Consider the following 18,644-nt stretch of genomic DNA (forward strand, 5'->3'; position numbering starts at 1 on the left):
TGGATCTATTTTTATGACACCTTTTTTAAAAATAATTTCAGCAAAATAAAATATTTTATATTAATATACTCTTTTCATATTAGACACTGTCATATGTATATACTATATATTAAAATAAACCAATTTAAAGTCTCCTCAAGAGTTTTGGTCATATAGATGATTATGTGTCCATCCACTATTTGCCACACTATTATGTTTCTCTTCTTTTTAATTTTCTTTTTTTCTTTTTTTCTATCACCTATATATTAAAGGTAGAATTTTATATATTATTTTCTACTAAAACTATCTCATTCTTAACCGATTTTCTATTTAATGAAACAAATTATTCCTAGAATCTCTTATTAAAATAATATTTATATATAAACTCTCACATTTATAGGAATACATTTCGAACATAATATTATCTTAATCTGTTTAATTATTAAATTTAAATGATTCTTCTAAAAAATAACTTAATAATTAAAATTTTAAAATAATCTTTTATAAATTTAGATTACTTTGACTTAATAACTATATCAAACATATATTTTAATATATAATGAATACTATTATAAACTACATTTCTTCCCAAAGATTTAAACCTACCATAACTTATATTTTATATTATATAAAAAATAAATTCAATTCTTTAGAATCCTTTTAAAAAAATTTTCAGAAAAATAAAATATTCATAAATAAAAAAATTGTATAAATTTAGAGTGGGTCATTTTTATATATTACTTGGATTATAGTAGTACTATTGACATGTATCACTATTTCATCTAATAACTATTATAGTGATTCATTTATAAAAGTGATTTTAAAAATTAAATGAGAAAAAATAAAATTTATATATTAAAATATTTTCGTGACACCTAATATACTAGTTATAATTTACAGGACGAACTAATTGGTGACGGTTTACAAGTTGGACCCGTCTAGACCGCCAAACCCTCTCTTCTCCCGACCACTGAGATTTTCATTTTCTCACGCCTTCGACCGCCTCCCTGCGTCTCTACTCTCTAATTATCAACGGGCAACGGCGACCTGCGAAGTTTGTCGAATTTGAAGCTTAAACAAATAGTTTGCTCTCTGAGATCCAAACAAGCAATTTAGGTTCTAGCTAGAATTTTCGCAGAACGTTTATTGGTAGTCGCTAGTGGAAAGGGGCTTAAGAAAACCTAACGATGAATCCACTAACATTGGTGAAGCGGATTCAGAAGATGAACTCGAGAGAAGCCGATTTAGGCATCTCTGAGGATGCTTCCTGGCACGCCAAGTACAAGGACTCTGCCTATGTCTTCGTCGGCGGGATACCCTACGATCTCACCGAAGGCGATCTTCTCGCCATCTTCGCGCAGTAAGTCTATTAACTGTTACCTTGTGTTCTATGGTTTATTGTATTTTTAGATTTATATAGTTTCTGTTTGCATCAGTTTTCTGGTTTGTGTTTGAGGATTGTGGTGAATTTTCGGCTTAGTTATAATTTACTGTCTTCACTGTGTACATATGATATCGAAAACTACCACTTATTGATTCCATTGCTGAACTTTGCAATGCTAGATATGGAGAGTTAGTCGATGTTAATCTTGTCCGAGATAAGACATCTGGGAAGTCTAAAGGTTTTGCATTCGTAGCATATGAGGATCAAAGGAGTACAAATCTTGCTGTAGATAACTTAAATGGTGCTCAGGTAATGGGCCGGACAATAAGGGTAGATCATGTAAGTAAATACAAGAAGAAGGAAGAAGAAGATGAGGAAGAAGAGTTGAAAAAGAGGGAAGAAAGGGGTGTTTGTCGTGCTTTCCAGAAAGGCGAATGTACTCGTGGATCTGGATGCAAATTTTCCCATAACGAACAAGTAAGATACTTACTCTTTCAAGTACAAGTGACTGCATTCATTGGCGTTTTGTTCAGATTTCTTAGTTTTCAAGCTCCTTGATTTATGTTAATGAAGAGAGCTGCAAATACTGGCTGGGGAGATGAAGAGGATAGGCTAGCACGATTAGGGCATGATAAGTTTAAAGATGAGGTGAAAGACAGGCCAAAGAAGGAGGAACGAGGTGTTTGTCGTGCATTCCAGAGAGGTGATTGTACTCGTGGAGCTGGATGTAAATTTTCCCATGACGAACAAGTAATTTCTTCAGTCTTTTGAACAATTGCATTCAGCTTTTACTTTGACTAGTCTCAACCCTTGATTCATGTGAATGCAGAGAGCTGAGGATGATAAACGGTCAAGATTGAGACCAGTTGACATTCCATCAAGGCATAAAGCCGATGGGCTTGATGCGGGGAGATCAAGAAGAAGAGAAGATGAGAGCTACAGAAAGGTCAGTGAAATTGATCACAAGGATCGCCATAGCAGAGACAAACGTAAGCAGTTAGAAGTGCGGGAAAAGGTAGTCTACAAAGAGGACAGAGATTCAAGAGGAGCTGATAGAAATTCTTCAAGAGATGAGAAGAGATCTAGACGCCATGATATGGAAGAATATCATCCGAGGGAGAACAGGGATGAAAGAGAAAGGGGTAAGGAGAAGAGATCTTATAATGCCAGGGATTCTTCTTCAATTCGTAGTAGAGACAGAGATGATGATGACGATTGAGAAGATTAGGGTTTAGGTGGGTATTCTTCAGCAATTAAGTGATGTCAATTTTTCTCATGGTGAACCTATGCAATTGGTTTTAATTTTGCTCATGGTGTTAGTGAAATTGCAATTGCTTGTAATTTTGTTTTTTTGTTTTTCCCTGAAGTGCAGTTTTGAGATGATCATCAAATTGTATAACCTTCACTCACGAACAGTTTCCATGGAAAATCTTGTGCATGTAACAGGTTGAGCTTTTTTGGCTAATTGTTTCTACTGGTTTGCTTGATTTGGTAAATACTTCGAAAATGGATAGTATATGATGATATTGATAATTCTGATGCTCAGAAACACATCAATCCTTAGAAAGGGGGAAAAACACAAACAATCAAAGCTCAATTCCCGAAAACGCAGTCAAGCAAAACCACAGCACATGCTACAAAACAGATAATTCCGATCGTCTTTATTCGATCTTGACATTACACGCAAAGCATCCGATCATCGATATCGTGCTATACATAGAAACACAAAAAAGAGAGGGCAATCAGAGACAAATTCAGTTGTCAAATTATTTCTCACCGCCTGCTATCATAATCAACGATCTCGGAATCGGTGACGGAGCGGGAGTGCTGAACGATGGATCGGCCGATTGAATTAACCCACTCCTCCTTCTCCTTCTCGGAATCGGCGATTAAGTACATCGGAGAGGTCTGACGACTAAGAGAGAGCTGGAAAGCGTTAGGCTGATTGATGTCATCCTCGGCACCCTTGACGGTGATGCAGGTGTCGACGGGAATGACGCCGCGGGGAACGCAGAAGCGAGAGACGTCGGAGTTGAGGAACCAGAAGAGCCTGCCTTGCTTGAGCACGAACCATCTCCGGCGCCAGTAAGAAGTGTATTCTCCCTGTTTGCGGAGCCAGCCGGTGCGCTCTGGTAGATTCCAGAACTCGATCCCCGCGTATTCCTCGGGCGTCGGCGACGATCCAACCAGACGCCGGATTGTATCCATGGCTTAGGCGATCGGTCAAAGAGGGCCGGGGAGAGAGAGAGGTTTTCTATTTGCGGGGAGAATAAACCTTTCTAGAATGGAATAATAATAGCAGAGGAAAATTCCGTGTCATGACGAAAGATTGCTTAATTGTGATGCACCAGTCCACCATCACCTTTCTAATTCTTAAGATACGATTTTCTAAATCTACGTCCTTTCAAAATAAAAACTTTTTATTATCGTTCATTAATTGAATAATTTTATTTTTATTTTAGATTCTAATTTCCAAATTAAAGAATTTTATCCTATGTATAGGTAGAAAAACCGTTAAAGAAAAGGTCATTTTTATGACTAATCAAGTTCATAGTTTCACTTTTGCTTACTATTTTTGATATATTTAGTTCGTCAGTATTCATTCAAATCTAACACTAACAAGAAAAAGAAAATCATAACGGGACAATTTAAATGTTTACACAGTCCAAATTTCAACCTTATGTCTATAGGGCGTCAAGAACAGGTGATCCAACCAATGCACTACACATTACAAGAGTTCATGTGACAAATACAATATCGTGCTACAAAACACTAGTAAAGAATAACTAAGAATAGGGATTCAGCTAAAGAATAGAAGCAAAGCCGGTAGAAGGCAAGAAAGACCCTTGATTGTTTACACTACATATCTAAACAATCTACACCAAATCGCCACTAAAACAAGTGTCGGATATGATCTTTGCAGTACCAAAATGCATGGGTTTCGCCCACGAAAGCCGCTGTGTAAGCCTCCATCTTCCTTCGATATTCTTTTCACTCTCTTCTTCTCTCTTGATCTCTTAACTTGATTCTTCTCTCGATATATGCAATGTAGTAAGAAAAATGAGATATTTTCATAATTAGGGTTGAGCAGCTTAGCTTATACATGACATAAAGACATCAAGCTCAGCGTGTGTTGGAAATATGAACTGCGGGACTTGTCCCTACGAAGTACTTTCCCATTAATTTCTCTTGTTTTGATCATGGTAAACAAACCTACCACAAATATGTTAAGTTGATCAAACCATTGCAGGCTATCTTAGTAGGTAGAAGATACTTTAGCACTGCAAAAAAAAAGATGGGAACTCAAGCTTTTGGGACATTGTACCTGATAGGCGCAATCCTGATGGCACCAAGAGTGGTTTTGACTTTAGAGACATTTTGGAAGCACTTATTCGTTTAATTAAGCATATGAGGCATCGGGACAAAAGGCGACAAAGTGAAGACAAATACGCTTAAGAATGAAGTGCTGAGGATTTAATCTGAGTTCAAATATATCTTTCTCCCTACTCCTAATTCCGATTGAGGTGATTCCAACTCGAGGAGTTAGATCTTGAAGTAAACTACGTCCCCTCCAAATTTGAGCGCAATCGGAGTTATGAGTCAAAAGTTATGGCCATTTTACTGAGCTGTCGCCAGAGAACAACAGAGACCGATCCGCGCCCGCGGCTCCCTGCCGCGCCCGCGACTCTCCCGGATGGAATATTCCCTTTTGACCATCTTTTGTAACTCTTTTTCTCTAGATAGTCAATTTGGAGTAAATTAGTATTTGGACCATTCTTATGTAACTCCTAGCTCTTAATGGGTCAAAGAGGGAGTTTAGAAAACTCCATTTTAGGGAGGAGGTTTTTAAGGGGTTCTTAGGTTGATTTTCTATTATCTAATTTTCTGAAGTTGTAATCTCAAGAAAACTCTCTCAATTTGTACTTTGTTTTTGCTAAGAAGTAATGGAGAACTAAGCCCTCTTGAGTTCACTTTGAAATTCTAAGCGCTTGACTTAGGTTATTGTGGTAAGTTTCTTGTCCCTTTGTTCTTATCTTTCTTAGAAATTGTTCTTAGATCTCTTGCGCTTAAACTCATGATTGTTTTATATTGATTTATCTAGAATGGCCAACTAGGTTTATTGATGTTTTCCAATTTTCTAGGTTTAGATGATTCTATTTGAAGAGTCTAAACCTTTTGTAGCAAACCCTTTTCTCATGAACTATTTGTGATTGATTTTAGGGTAGAGATCTTAGATTCATGTCAAGTACCGACTATTTGTCAATGGTATTGCATGAACCTACTTATCTTTGTGCTTTATGCAATTATGCTATTAAATCTAGGTATTTCCGTGGTTGTAGCATGATTAGGGCCTCTAGGACTATTTGGACTAGTTGCTAATTACGAACAAAGAGTAGGACATTTTGCTTTGATTTGATTTGAACATTGGGTGTTAAGATTCTATGATCCACCGACCTAGTCAAGTTGCTAGAATGGATAAGTGAACCGCTTTAATCTTAAATACTTCTTTCAAACGTTTGTGTGTTTAATTGTTTTTTGTCACAAAACCACTTTAAACCCCCCTTTGGTTACTTCTTAATCACATAAAAAAACCTTAAACAAAAAACTTGCTCCCTTGGGTACGACCCTTACTACCATTATACTCTAGTGGGAGTTTGGATTTATTACTTTGACGAGGCAAGGCGACTTTAGCCTCTGTCAAATTTGGCGCCGTTGCCGGGGAGCAACGTTTTTTCTTTGTTTAAGTTTTTGTGTGATTAACCTTGGTGTGGATCTATCTTATGGTCCACACCCATACTACTAATCAGTTTACTTGCTGAGCTTACAGGAGATATGGAAGGATGGCCGAAGATTGTTGAGGAGGAGCTGGCTGAACCCTGGGAGTTGGTTAATGAGTATGGGGGATATGGGAATCCACACCCTTGGTATGATCAACAATGGTATGAGGACTATCCGAGGTATAATGATTATCCCCAGCCTGAGCAGCAACAATGGTGGCCTCGCGATTCTCAACCTAGTTCTGAACCATCTACTGCAGAGTTGATAAACAATCTGGGGAGGCAGATTACAACTTATGATCAAAACACGCAAGTGAGTATCAAGAAAATAGAGGTGCAGATTGAACAAATGACGCATGCAGTTTCTACCCTGGTGAAAAATCAATTTGATGCACCGCAGCCTCATATCACAGTCAATCCGAGCATTATTAATGACAATGTTATGACAATGAGTAGCGATCAAGGCTCGGATGATATCCAAAGTGATGAAGAGAAAGTTGAGGTTGAGGAGCCAATAGAAGCACTCCCACAGCCCGAGCCGCACGACCGCGTCGACAAGACTGATGAAGGGCGCGACGGCGCCATAATCATGCGCAACCGAACGATCACATTGATTGTTCCGGAATCATGTGCGCCTCTACGCCCTCCGACGCGCGTCCACACCGAGCCCCTTGATCCCATGTGCGACCGCGTCCCATACATACGCTCCCGCGTCCTCTTCTCTGCTGATGTGCGTGCCCGTGCACCAGATCCGCATACCCGCACCTGTTTCGCAACTATTTTTCACAAAGGTCTCCCTCATCTACTTAACATCGATGAGTACGTTCCGGTCCCACCATTAGACAATGAGGGAGAGTTACTTGATCCGGGAGATGATCTCAAGCTATGTCGAGCCACCTACGTGCATCCACACTTTCAAATGTTCGGGACTCTGGAACCCCGAGCACATGTGCCTCGTTCTACAAAACTCCTTAAGAGGCCACGAACTGTGAGGAAGAAGAAGAAGAGAGGGTGGTATGACAAGAGGATTAGGAAGAGACGAGGCGTGAGATCCTATTGTGTGAAGAAGAAGAGAGAGTTCCTTGATGAGTTGGCCTATGAGGGGCCTAGTGCTGGTTGATAGAGAGTAAGAAGTCGAGCCAATGACGTTAAACAAAGGCGCTGCTCGGGAGGCAACCCGCGGTGTGAGGTTTGCTTACTTTTTCCTTTTCCCCTTATAATTATTAGTCCTCTTTTGCTGCATTGAGGACAATGCGTGATTCAAGTGTGGGGGAGGGATTTGGTATTCATGTCACATACATATAGTTTGTTTTTGAGTCTTTCTAGCTTGTTTTGTGTTTGTTGTGTTTTAGCCTCTTTTTGGTGTGTTTTGTTTTGTTGAGTCGGTTGTTGCACCCCATGATTTGCATTGTTGATTGTTTCTTATACGAGTGCGTATGCTTTGGATCTTTTGAGTATGTTTTGGTTCTTCAAGGTTGCAAATGCATTATGTTGATGATAGTGTTTTATTATGCTGTGGACATTTATTTGGAGGATGCGGACTTTGATAGGACTATGTATGGACCGATTCTCATTACTTAGGCGTGTTGTCACTTAGGAGTGCTCTTCTTTGAGTGTTTGCTTTAGAACTTGCTTATATGTCTTTTTCAAAGCCCTAGGTGCTGAGGTTTTTGCATAACACTTGATTGAGACGGGAAATTGTCACATTATTGAAAAACACAAATAAAATAAAAGCATGCAAAGAACACGACGTAGTGTTTAGTGCTTATAAATAAAAGAAAAAAACTTCTAACGTTTGCCTAATGAGCACGCGATATCCGAGGTTGAAACAACACTGAGGTTTCGATCCTCTGATGGCTACGTGAAAGAGTCTTATAAAAATTGGGCCGGTTCGAATAAAAAACGTCCGGGTCCCCCAATTTTTTTTTTTTTTACAAATAAAGTGCTAGTAGATTTTGTGACTTATGAACGTCTCTTGATTTGTTTCGCACCTTGCCCTGCGGTTAGTCTTATATGTGTTTGCATGTTTTTAAAGTGCCATTTAAGGATAGAGCATGAATTCGTGAGGGCATGTTTGGTATGTGGGTTTAGGATCTTATATTTGTCTATCATTGGACGATGCATGCTAGGAAGAGAAAATGTCTTTGGTATAATTTAACATAATTTTCATGCATATATCATTTGGACTAAGACAACCATTACATACTTTTTAGATCTATTGTGAATGTGCTTGCGTAAGATCCACAACATGCAAAGAAGGGGGTGTGCGCAACATGTCTGGTTTCGTCTTTTTGGGTAGTCTCTTGTAGGGTCGGAGTCTTTGTTGTTTTTGTTGAAAACAGGTGCTAGAGAGAGATTCTTGGACACGTGTTTGGAGAGTTCGAGTTACCCCATGCTCGCCTAGGCCTTCAAGCTTACTCGAGGACGAGCAAGGTCTAAGTGTGGGGAAATTTGATAGGCGCAATCCCGATGACACCAAGAGTGGTTTTGACTTTAGAGACATTTTGGAAGCACTTAGTCGTTTAATTAAGCATATGAGACATCGGGACAAAAGGCGACAAAGTGAAGACAAATACGCTTAAGAATGAAGTGCTGAGGATTTAATCTGAGTTCAAATGTATCTTTCTCCCTACTCCTAATTCCAATTGAGGTGATTCCAATTGTAGTAGTTAGATCTTGAAGTCAACTACGTCCCCTCCAAATTTGAGCGCAATCGGAGTTGTGAGTCAAAAGTTATGGCCATTTTACTGAGTTGTCGCCAGAGAACAACAGAGACCGATCCGCACCCGCGACTCCCTGCCGCGCCCGCGACTCTCCCGGATGGAATATTCCCTTTTGACCATCTTTTGTAACTCTTTTTCTCTAGATAGTCAATTTGGAGTAAATTAGTACTTGGACCATTCTTATGTAACTCCTAGCTCTTAATGGGTCAAAGAGGGAGTTTAGAAAACTCCATTTTAGGGAGGATGTTTTTAAGGGGTTCTTAGGTTGATTTTCTATTATCTAATCTTCTCAAGTTGTAATCTCAAGAAAACTCTCTCAATTTTTACTTTTTTTTTGCTAAGAAGTAATGGAGAACTAAGCCCTCTTGAGTTCACTTTGAAATTCTAAGCGCTTGACTTAGGTTATTGTGGTAAGTTTCTTGTCCCTTTGTTCTTATCTTTCTTAGAAATTGTTCTTAGATCTCTTGCGCTTAAACTCATGATTGTTTTATATTGATTTATCTAGAATGGCCAACTAGGTTTATTGATGTTTTCCAATTTGCTAGGTTTAGATGATTCTATTTGAAGAGTCGAAACCTTTTGTAGCAAACCCTTTTCTCATGAACTATTTGTGATTGATTTTAGGGTAGAGATCTTAGATTCATGTCAATTACCGACTATTTGTCAATGGTATTGCATGAACCTACTTATCTTTGTGCTTTATGCAATTATGCTATTAAATCTAGGTATTTCCGTGGTTGTAGCATGATTAGGGCCTCTAGGACTATTTGGACTAGTTGCTAATTACGAACAAAGAGTAGGACATTTTGCTTTGATTTGATTTGACATTGGGTGTTAAGATTCTATGATCCACCGACCTAGTCAAGTTGCTAGAATGGATAAGTGAACCGCTTTAATCTTAAATACTTCTTTCAAACGTTTGTGTGTTTAATTGTTTTTTGTCACAAAACCACTTTAAACCCCCCTTTGGTTACCTCTTAATCACATAAAAAAACCTTAAACAAAAAGCTTGCTCCCTTGGGTACGACCCTTACTACCATTATACTCTAGTGGGAGTTTGGATTTATTACTTTGACGAGGCAAGGCGACTTTAGCCTCTGTCAGTACCCAGTGATCAAAAAGGAAAGATAAGCTTCCGGATAAGGAAGGTAAGACAGCGCCAAAGTTGTTCAAGCCATTAGCATGCGCGGGACATTCAAGTGTCAAATATGGAGATTGGCCCGCGAGATCTTTAGAGGAGATTATCCTAACCATCTTGTTTAGGATAGTATTATTTATAATATGGAAATGAAGATTAGGCTGATGTGACACTAGGATTATTGGGTTCGCCGTGTGTAATTAGGGTTGGTTAGTGAAGCCCAACTCGTATATCCTATATATAGTTGATCGTGTTAATTTGTTTAGGGGGCTTTCATGTGTGAGTAAGAAAGATCAATATACAAACGTTATTAAGCTACTCTTGAGAGATTAGGAAACGATTGTTAGAGTAAGGAAGAGAGGCTTGAGTGAGTAGACTAGGAATTGTTTATTCTGTCCTAATTGTAATCGTTACTTAATAGAAAAATGTATGTGAGTTTTCTCCTAGGTAAGTGATTGCCAAGGTTCTCACGTTTTTCTGAACTTAAACGTGTGTATTTGTTATCTTCCATAATGAAGGTACAAAAGCTCATAATCGTACCTATATAATACCATCAACGATCCTACAATTGGTATCAGAGCAGGAAACTAAGTTCCAAAACCATGTCGTCCAACAAAAACAACAATGATCTCAAGCTCGTAATCTCCATCAACAAACCACGTATCATCAAAGAAGTGTTGATAGATTGGTGGGAACAAATGATGACCATCCACATCCAAACCTTGGACTACCATTGTTGGAGAGTCATCGGAAAAGTTGAGGCGGTTGTAGGCCTCAAAAAGAACGAAAAAGATTGGAAGCCATAAGACTACATCTTTATGGAGAAGAACGCAAAAGCGAGACAACTCATCCTTAACGGGTTGTCCTGAATGGATATGGACAAATTGATGAGCATCCCTACCGCCAAAGCTATGTGGAAGGCCGTACTAGATATGCATTGAGGAAGTGAATATCTCCAGAACAACCACAAATTAAATCTCTAAAGGGAATTTCATTCCTTTTGGATGACAGAGACTGAGACCATCTTAGAGTACCATTCCTGATGGACAGATTAAAGGCATCTAGTGTAGTCATTCCTGATTGGGAATAGTCCCTTGCCATCATCCATGTTGTCAATTGAAAATTTGAGACGGCGAAGGGAATAATGTTGATGACAAAGGACACCAAGGAGATTCATGCTCAAAAACCCATTGGGAAGTTTCAACATCAAGAGGACGTTGACAGATAAAAGAATGGCAAGAAACATGAAGAGAAAAGTGTTGCCTTGAAACTCACCAAGGTACTGTAAAAGTTGGAAAATGAAGAGGAATGTGATCATGACGATGATGACGAAGTAACCATGATGGGGAAGATGGTATGACACTTTCTCAGAGGAAAACAGACTAGGATTTCAGAGGCTCCTCATCTCATAAGGGAGGAATTCATAAAAAGGGACTTCAAGGACTACACTTGCTAACACTATCAAGAGAAAGGGCATGTGATCAAATACTATCCCAACAAAAAAGATGATGCTGAAAAGAAGAAAGCCCTTGAGCATCTTTTAGCGGCGCCAAAATAATAATTACCTAACTAGATCTTCTACAAGTAGAGTGGCAAGAAAGGGTCGATCCCACGGGGAATCAGGTATTCAATTCTTGTGTGATTAATCTAATCAACTGTAAAGTAAGAAAATGGGAGAATGAATTGAAACTAAACTAATTATTAATTTGAAAAAAATTATGGGAAAGCACATTGCTCAACAAGTATACACCTAACACAATGATTGATTGATCATTAACTTCTTAATTATATTCGGGTTCATCCTAATCTGTATATCCTCTAGTTTTCCTAATCCCTATTCTTATATATACATAATAGTCCAACTAGTCCTAATATCCCTTACTTAACTACAACCCTGAAACTATCAAGATTTAATAACTAATGAGCAATGCATTCAAGAATAAATAGGAATGTGTAGTACCATTGTTTCAAGACCGATATTTAACACAACAACGCCTCTCCTTACAATGACAATCCTAACTAGGTCATGTATTGATTTTCTACCTAATGATAAGACTCTCCAACTCGGACAAGTCAGACCTAGCAGTTTGAATAGACTTATTCTACCTAGTTGCTCAGGCAAGACAGATAAATCAATTCAATAATCAATTAAAGAGCAAGAGAGATGCAACAACTAGGATATAATTAAGAACCAATGATTGAAGTCTTACAATCAATTCATCTGTTGGCTTCCACAAGTTGAACAAAGTAATGGAACTACTCCTGCCTCATTGTAAAAACTACGTAAAACTCAAACTATAAAAACTGCAATATAGGGTGGAGGCACAACTCAAACCCTATATTTATTAACCTAACACTAGAAGACTAATCTCAAAAGGCCCAACCCGATATTCATCATAAAGTAAGTCCAAGGCCCAAAGTGAATCTCGGTGAGGAAGGGTTTTTCAGCTTTCTCGGCCCACTACGGTCGCGGTCGCGTCCGGGCCGAGCTTCATAATTTCTTCCTCTAACAGTGGCACGGTCGCGCCACCTAGCATGCGGTCGCGCTAGGCACTATGTGGTCCTGCGCGGCTGCGTCCGTGTGTGCGCGATCGTGCTTCATCCCTTTGGCAATCTTCTCTTCGAATGTCTGTAATCCTTTGTAGATAACACCTTTGCTCCGCGAGGTCCGGATCACAGTAATATGCTTCTTAATCATGCCAAATCACCCATAAATTATGCTAACGACCACTTGTTATGCCATACTAAATGTCTCCTATCAAATATCCCCACACTTAGACCTTGCTCATCCTCAAGTAAGTTGTAGCTAACTACTTGGCAATCTCAACGAGTATAGAAGAACTTGACAGTAGTGGTCGTCGAATCAACACTTCATCTCCTAAGTACCTGCAACCATCAATGCACGGGCGTAGACTCCGACTCACCTAGAAATCTCAAAATTTATGCAAGACTCAATAAACTCTAAACTAACCCAACAATGGCATCAATCATTCCCCAGACGTGAACTATGCTTATTCTACGTAAGTGCAATAATGAATCCCCCAAATATGCAAAATATGTATCTATCCAAGTATTATGTGAATGATGATAATGCAAGATCAAACAAACGACAAATTCTTTTTTTCTCACATGCTTCATAATCTATGATAAGAATTCACAAGCTCCAATACCATCGAAAGCATACAAAAAACCACAACTCAACTCAAGTAATACCACATGTACTTTTTATTGCTTTTTTTCATCCTATTCATGTATTTTCACTATTTTTTTCTTTTAAGATCATTATTTAGGTATCAGGCCCATCCGTCTTATGGTCCGGGCCAACTAATAAAACTCTTTGCTTGCTTAGCCAGGGAGGATCGAACCAGGGGTGATCTTTCACACAACGCAGATCGCGTGCTCTTCCTTATTTTACTAGGATTTCACTACCTTTTTATTTTCTTTTATACATTTTGTAATGAAAAAGGACGGAAGCAAGATAATAATGACAATATGGTAGAACTAGAGACGAGATGATGAAATTGCAATCTTAATATTGGTCCTAGTGTATCCTAATCATAATCCACATGCTCAAGTCAAAGTCTTTAATTTGATCAATCATATCATCATAAAACATAATTGTAATATTAACATCTAAAACATAGTAAACAGATCCAAAATCCATGCGCCATTATAGAAGTCCACAAAGTATCAATTAGAGGGAAAAGTATGATAACCGACTCTAAAAATAAAAAAAATACTCAAAAATTTCAAAAACAAGGATAGTTGATATAACCTCCCCCCCCCCACCCACCCACACACTTAAACTACACAATGTCCCTATTATGAAATAAAGAACAAAGGTAAAATATATATGGGAGTGAAAAATTACCTCTTGGGACAGTTTGCATCCCGGACAATGCCTTTTGTTAAATTCGTAGGCCCGACTTATTGCTTTCTATCACCCAGTGCTAGGCCCCTGAGGGCCAAATCATCCTTCCTTAAGTAATATTGCTTTATTCCCTTTCTCTTTCTCAGCCCCTTGTCATACCATCCCTTCTTCTCTATGTAATGTCCCAGAGGTAAAGTAGTTGTGACTCTCGATATCTGTATAATAGAAGGAGGGGAAGCTTTTCTCCCTCTAAAATCAGCATAGGGGGGCCATCGGCCAAACACATATCAGTTGCACTTAATTTTTCTAGCATCATATGCATATCGGGTGCTGGTTTTACGTTTTTATGAATTGAGTTATCAATGCTATTTTCCATACTAGATTTCAATGTCTCTACACTAGATAGGTTGAAGGAATATTTCACAATAGAGTCAAGCATATCAATAGAACAAATAGCAGCAACATCCTCAATAGGATGTTTCATGGCATCAAAAATATTAAATTTCACAACCTCCCCATCAAATTCTAATGTTAGAGACCCACTTGCTAATCAATCCTAGTATTAGCTATTACCATTAAGGATCTACCTAAAAATATAGGTGCAGCTTGTCCATCATGTTCCATATCTAACACGAAAAAATCAGCAGGGAAAAATAACTTATTAACCATTACTAGAACGTCTTCAACTACTCCTTTGGGATAAATAGTGGATCTATCACCTAGTTGAATTACTATTCTAGTTTTATGCCAAGGTCCTAGTCCTAGAAGCTTATACAAAGAGTATGTAATCATATTGATAGACACACCTAGATCAAGTATAGCCTTTTCAAAACGAGTCTCACCTATATGACAAGGAATTCTTACCATACCGGGATCGCTACACTTCTTGGGCATACACCTTTGGATTACAACAGATACTTGCTCGCTTACCATGATCTTCTATTGTCCTTTTAGCTTCCGGTTCCTCTTCACCGTGCATAACTCCTTCATTGGCATACTGAGGGACGCTCTTTGTCAGTCTAAGCAAGGGGATAGTTACCTCGCATTTGTTGAAGGTCTCGAAGAGTTCCTTGTTGTTCTGTGGCCTCTTCGTGTCTCTCAACGCTTTAGGGAAAGGTGCTGGGGGCTTCTAAGATCGAAGTGGTGGGAAGTTTAGGTGCACGTAGTTGCTCTGTCATAACTTGAAATCACCTCCCGCATCGTCTATTTCCTCTTTGGTATCAAGTGATGCAACCGGATCACCTTTATTTGCGTTCACATCGGTGGTAGCAGCGACGCGGTCGCGCATGTCCTCAGACTCCTTGATTCTGTCGTGCGTTTCAGGACATGGTCGCACGCTTCAGGGCGCGATCGCGCAATGTTTTCCGGAAAAATTACCGCCTCAATGCGGTCACACGGCTCTTGGACGCGGTCGCGTCCCTCCTCAAGGCTTGTTGCGCGATGGCACGGGATGTGGCGCAGTCGCACACTGTTTCTCTTACTTCTTAATTTTGCAGCACTGACATTTCTACTGTTTGTGTCTACTTTTATATGAGGTGGTGATGAATCAGACTTTTTCAAGACATTTATCGTCTGTTCTAGGGTAGTTACCGTATGTACCAGCTAGTCGTATTTTGTTCCCATGTTCCTTATATTTTCCTCTTGAGTTTGGTTAAGTCTATTAACACTATGGCTATCAAGTCCATAGCAGACGGTTCAGAACTAAGTTGTGATTCACGGGGCCTCCAACTCTGGTGTTGCTTAGGTGTGCTTCTAAACCTCAGATTGTAATTTCTCTGTTGTTGATCATTCCAATGACGTAGAGGTAGATGTTCACCCACAACGTTAACTTCCAAAATGTATCTTCCTGTAACTCGGTAAATTGATTAAAGTAGTGGGATGGGCTCGAGCATACTCTACAGACTTTCACTGATTGTTGCCTGACAATCGGCGTTAGACTGGCAAGCATGTTCTTCACTTCAGCCACCTCATATGCAAGGCCAGAACACTCTGAATTTGTGGTACTCACTGATTTACCGGGGTGGGTTATCCCATAGCTCCTGGTACTTTCTGCCATATATCGAAGTCTCTCCATTGCATCCTCAAGAGTCATATTCAGAATGCTCCCTCCACAAGCAACATCGACCATTCTTCTTTATGAATTTAGCAGCCCTTGAATTAAGAAAAAGTACCAGATCATCTCGATCAAAATAATGGAAGGGGCAGCTAGCAACCAACCAATCAAAACACCCCAAGTAATCATATAGTGATTCCTCGTCTTGATGCTCTACCTAGGAAATTTCTCTTTTCATGCACTAGCTTTCGTAGCTGGGAAGTACTTATTTAGGAACTCTCTGTGAAACTTCTCCCAGCTGGATATGGACCTAGCAGGTAGATGGTAATACCAGGACCGTGCATTCTCTGTCAATGTAAATCTGAATGCTCTCATCTTGATCTGCTCTTCAGTAACATTTGATGGTTTTGTAGTCATGAAGACATCATGGAATTGTTTGAGATGCATGATCGGATCCTCTTAGAGCATACCATGAAAAATGGGGAGCAAATTTATCAACACATGCTTCAACTCAAATGTCACCTCACCAGGGAGGGGTGGTAGAATCACTTCTTGAGGTTGTTGGGCCAGATTGAAATTCGCACGCTCCCTCAATGTTCGGACACCACCATTATTCTGTTGGTTCGCCATCTTTCATCCAGGAGTTGTTCTCGTCGTCTTGAGTTAACTCAACAAGAAGGTGATTAGTAGTACGGGTGCTGACTAGTATAGGTCAGCACCAAAGTCAATCAAGTTAAAAACACAAGAAAAGAAGTTTAGACTCCCCGACAACGCCTACAAATTTGACGAGCGTCGTTTAGTCATGTCAAAATAATAAATACCTAATTAGGTCTTCTGAGTGGAAAGTAAGGGTTGATTCCACATGAAATCAGGTATTCAATTCTTGTCTGATTAATCTAATCAACTCTAAAGTAACAAAAAGGGAATGAATTGAAACTAAACTAATGATTGATTTGAAAACAATTATGGGAAAGCACCTTGCTCAACAAGTATCCACCTAGCAGAATGATTGATTGAACATTGACTTCTTAATTATTCATCCTAATCTTTATATCCTCTAGTTGTCCTAATCCCTATTCTTATATAGCTAATAGTCCAACTAGTCCTAATAGCCCTTACTTAACTACAACCCTGAAAATATCAAGATTTAATAACTAAGCAACAATGCATTCAGGAATAAATAGGAATATGCAGTACCAGACCGATATTTAACACATCAACACCTCTCACTACAATGACAATCCAAACTAGGTCATGTATTGATGTGCTACCTAATGATAAGCACTCTAACTCGGACAAGTCATACCTAGCAGTTTGAATAGACTTATTCTACCTAGTTGACCATGCCAGACAGGTAAATCAATTCAATAATCAATTAAAGAGCAAGAGAGATGCAACAACTAGTATATAATTAAGAACCAATGATAGAAGTCTTACAATCAATTCATTTGTTGGCTTCCACAAGTTGAACAATGTAATGGAACTACTCATGCCTCATTGTAAAAAATACATAAAACTCAAACTATGAAAAATTCAAGACAGGATGGAGGCACAACTCAAACCCTATATTTATTAACCTAACACTAGAAAACTAATCTCAAAAGGCCCAGCCCCAGCTCCATCAGAAAGTAAGCCCATGGCTCAAAGTGAATCTCGGTGAGGAAGGGATCCTACTTTCTCGGCTCACTACGGGCGTGATCGCGCAGTTGTCAGCGCGGTCGCTTCCGGGACAAGCTTGATAATTTCTTCCGCGAATAGTGGCGTGGTCGCCATGGTTATTAAAATCTAGATCCGGATCTTAAAATCTTACTATTTTACGATCCAACATTGATCTTTGATCCGGATCTATCATTAGAATCTATTCATGTTAAAATCTTACTTTGAATCTTATTGGATATCATAATATCAGTAGGTTCTTACGATTTTACGATCCATGTACGATCCTAACGTTGAACTATGGTGAGACACTAACGCCTATTTGAAAGCCCAATTATTCCACTTTTTCTTATCTTTTACATGATTAAAATCACTCTATACGTACATCTCTCATACAATACTAGATAAAAATCATAGGATTTTACTCATGTGTGCGCAACAACTAAAACAATCCGAAATATGATTGTCTATAACATTAAGTCTCATCTATAAATTTCCCGAATCCAAAATTTTACATATAGTTTAGTGTACATGACTTGATATTCAAAGAATTTTTATAGCTTTGCAGTAATGATTATAGATTTAACTTTTGGACTTCAAATTTTAGTAGAATTTTTGTGTATAATGTTTATAGATGAATATAAAATAGTCTTTTATTAATCTTTAAAATCTTACGTTTCTACGATCCGATCCTAAGGGTTCCTTGTGATCTGATCCTAAAATCCCGATTTTAATAACCTTGGTGGTCGCGCCACCTAGCATGCGGTCGCGCGAATCACTCTGTGGTCTTCCGCGGGTGCGTTGTATGCGCGATTGTGCTTTGTCCCTTTGGCAATCTTCTCTTAGAAAGTATGTAATCCTTTTTAGATAACACCTTTTCTCTACGAGGTGCGGATCACAGTAATATGCTCCTTAATCATGCCAAATCACCCATAAATGATGCTAACGATCACTTGTTATGCCATACTAGATGACTCGTATCACCCTTTTGACTACCCAAGGAGATACATCCGATGAAGAGTCAGATTTAGGAGAAAGTCTTGGAAGAATGTGTCTCATGGA

At 38.9% G+C, this 18,644-nt stretch overlaps 2 protein-coding genes across 2 annotated transcripts; one reads left to right on the forward strand and one right to left on the reverse strand.

The window, feature by feature from the left end:
• The first annotated feature begins 1,166 nt into the window (after positions 1 to 1,166).
• On the forward strand, positions 1,167 to 2,582 carry LOC141250416 (uncharacterized). The gene is made up of 4 exons (XM_073669961.1): positions 1,167 to 1,339; positions 1,543 to 1,840; positions 1,937 to 2,113; positions 2,193 to 2,582. The coding sequence occupies exons 1-4, from the start codon at positions 1,167 to 1,169 to the stop codon at positions 2,580 to 2,582; spliced, it is 1,038 nt and encodes a 345-aa protein (XP_073526062.1).
• Positions 2,583 to 2,834: 252 nt separating this feature from the next.
• On the reverse strand, positions 2,835 to 3,571 carry LOC141250417 (uncharacterized). Its single transcript, XM_073669962.1, has 2 exons — positions 3,141 to 3,571; positions 2,835 to 2,922 (listed from the first exon to the last, which is right to left on the reverse strand). Exons 1-2 carry the CDS (start codon positions 3,569 to 3,571, stop codon positions 2,835 to 2,837), a joined length of 519 nt encoding a protein of 172 aa, XP_073526063.1.
• Positions 3,572 to 18,644: the final 15,073 nt, after the last annotated feature.

Source organism: Phyllobates terribilis, unplaced genomic scaffold (genome assembly GCF_046119375.1).
Source record: "Phyllobates terribilis strain yellow unplaced genomic scaffold, ASM4611937v1 Scaffold_5662__1_contigs__length_50086, whole genome shotgun sequence".
NCBI lineage: Eukaryota > Metazoa > Chordata > Amphibia > Anura > Dendrobatidae > Phyllobates > Phyllobates terribilis.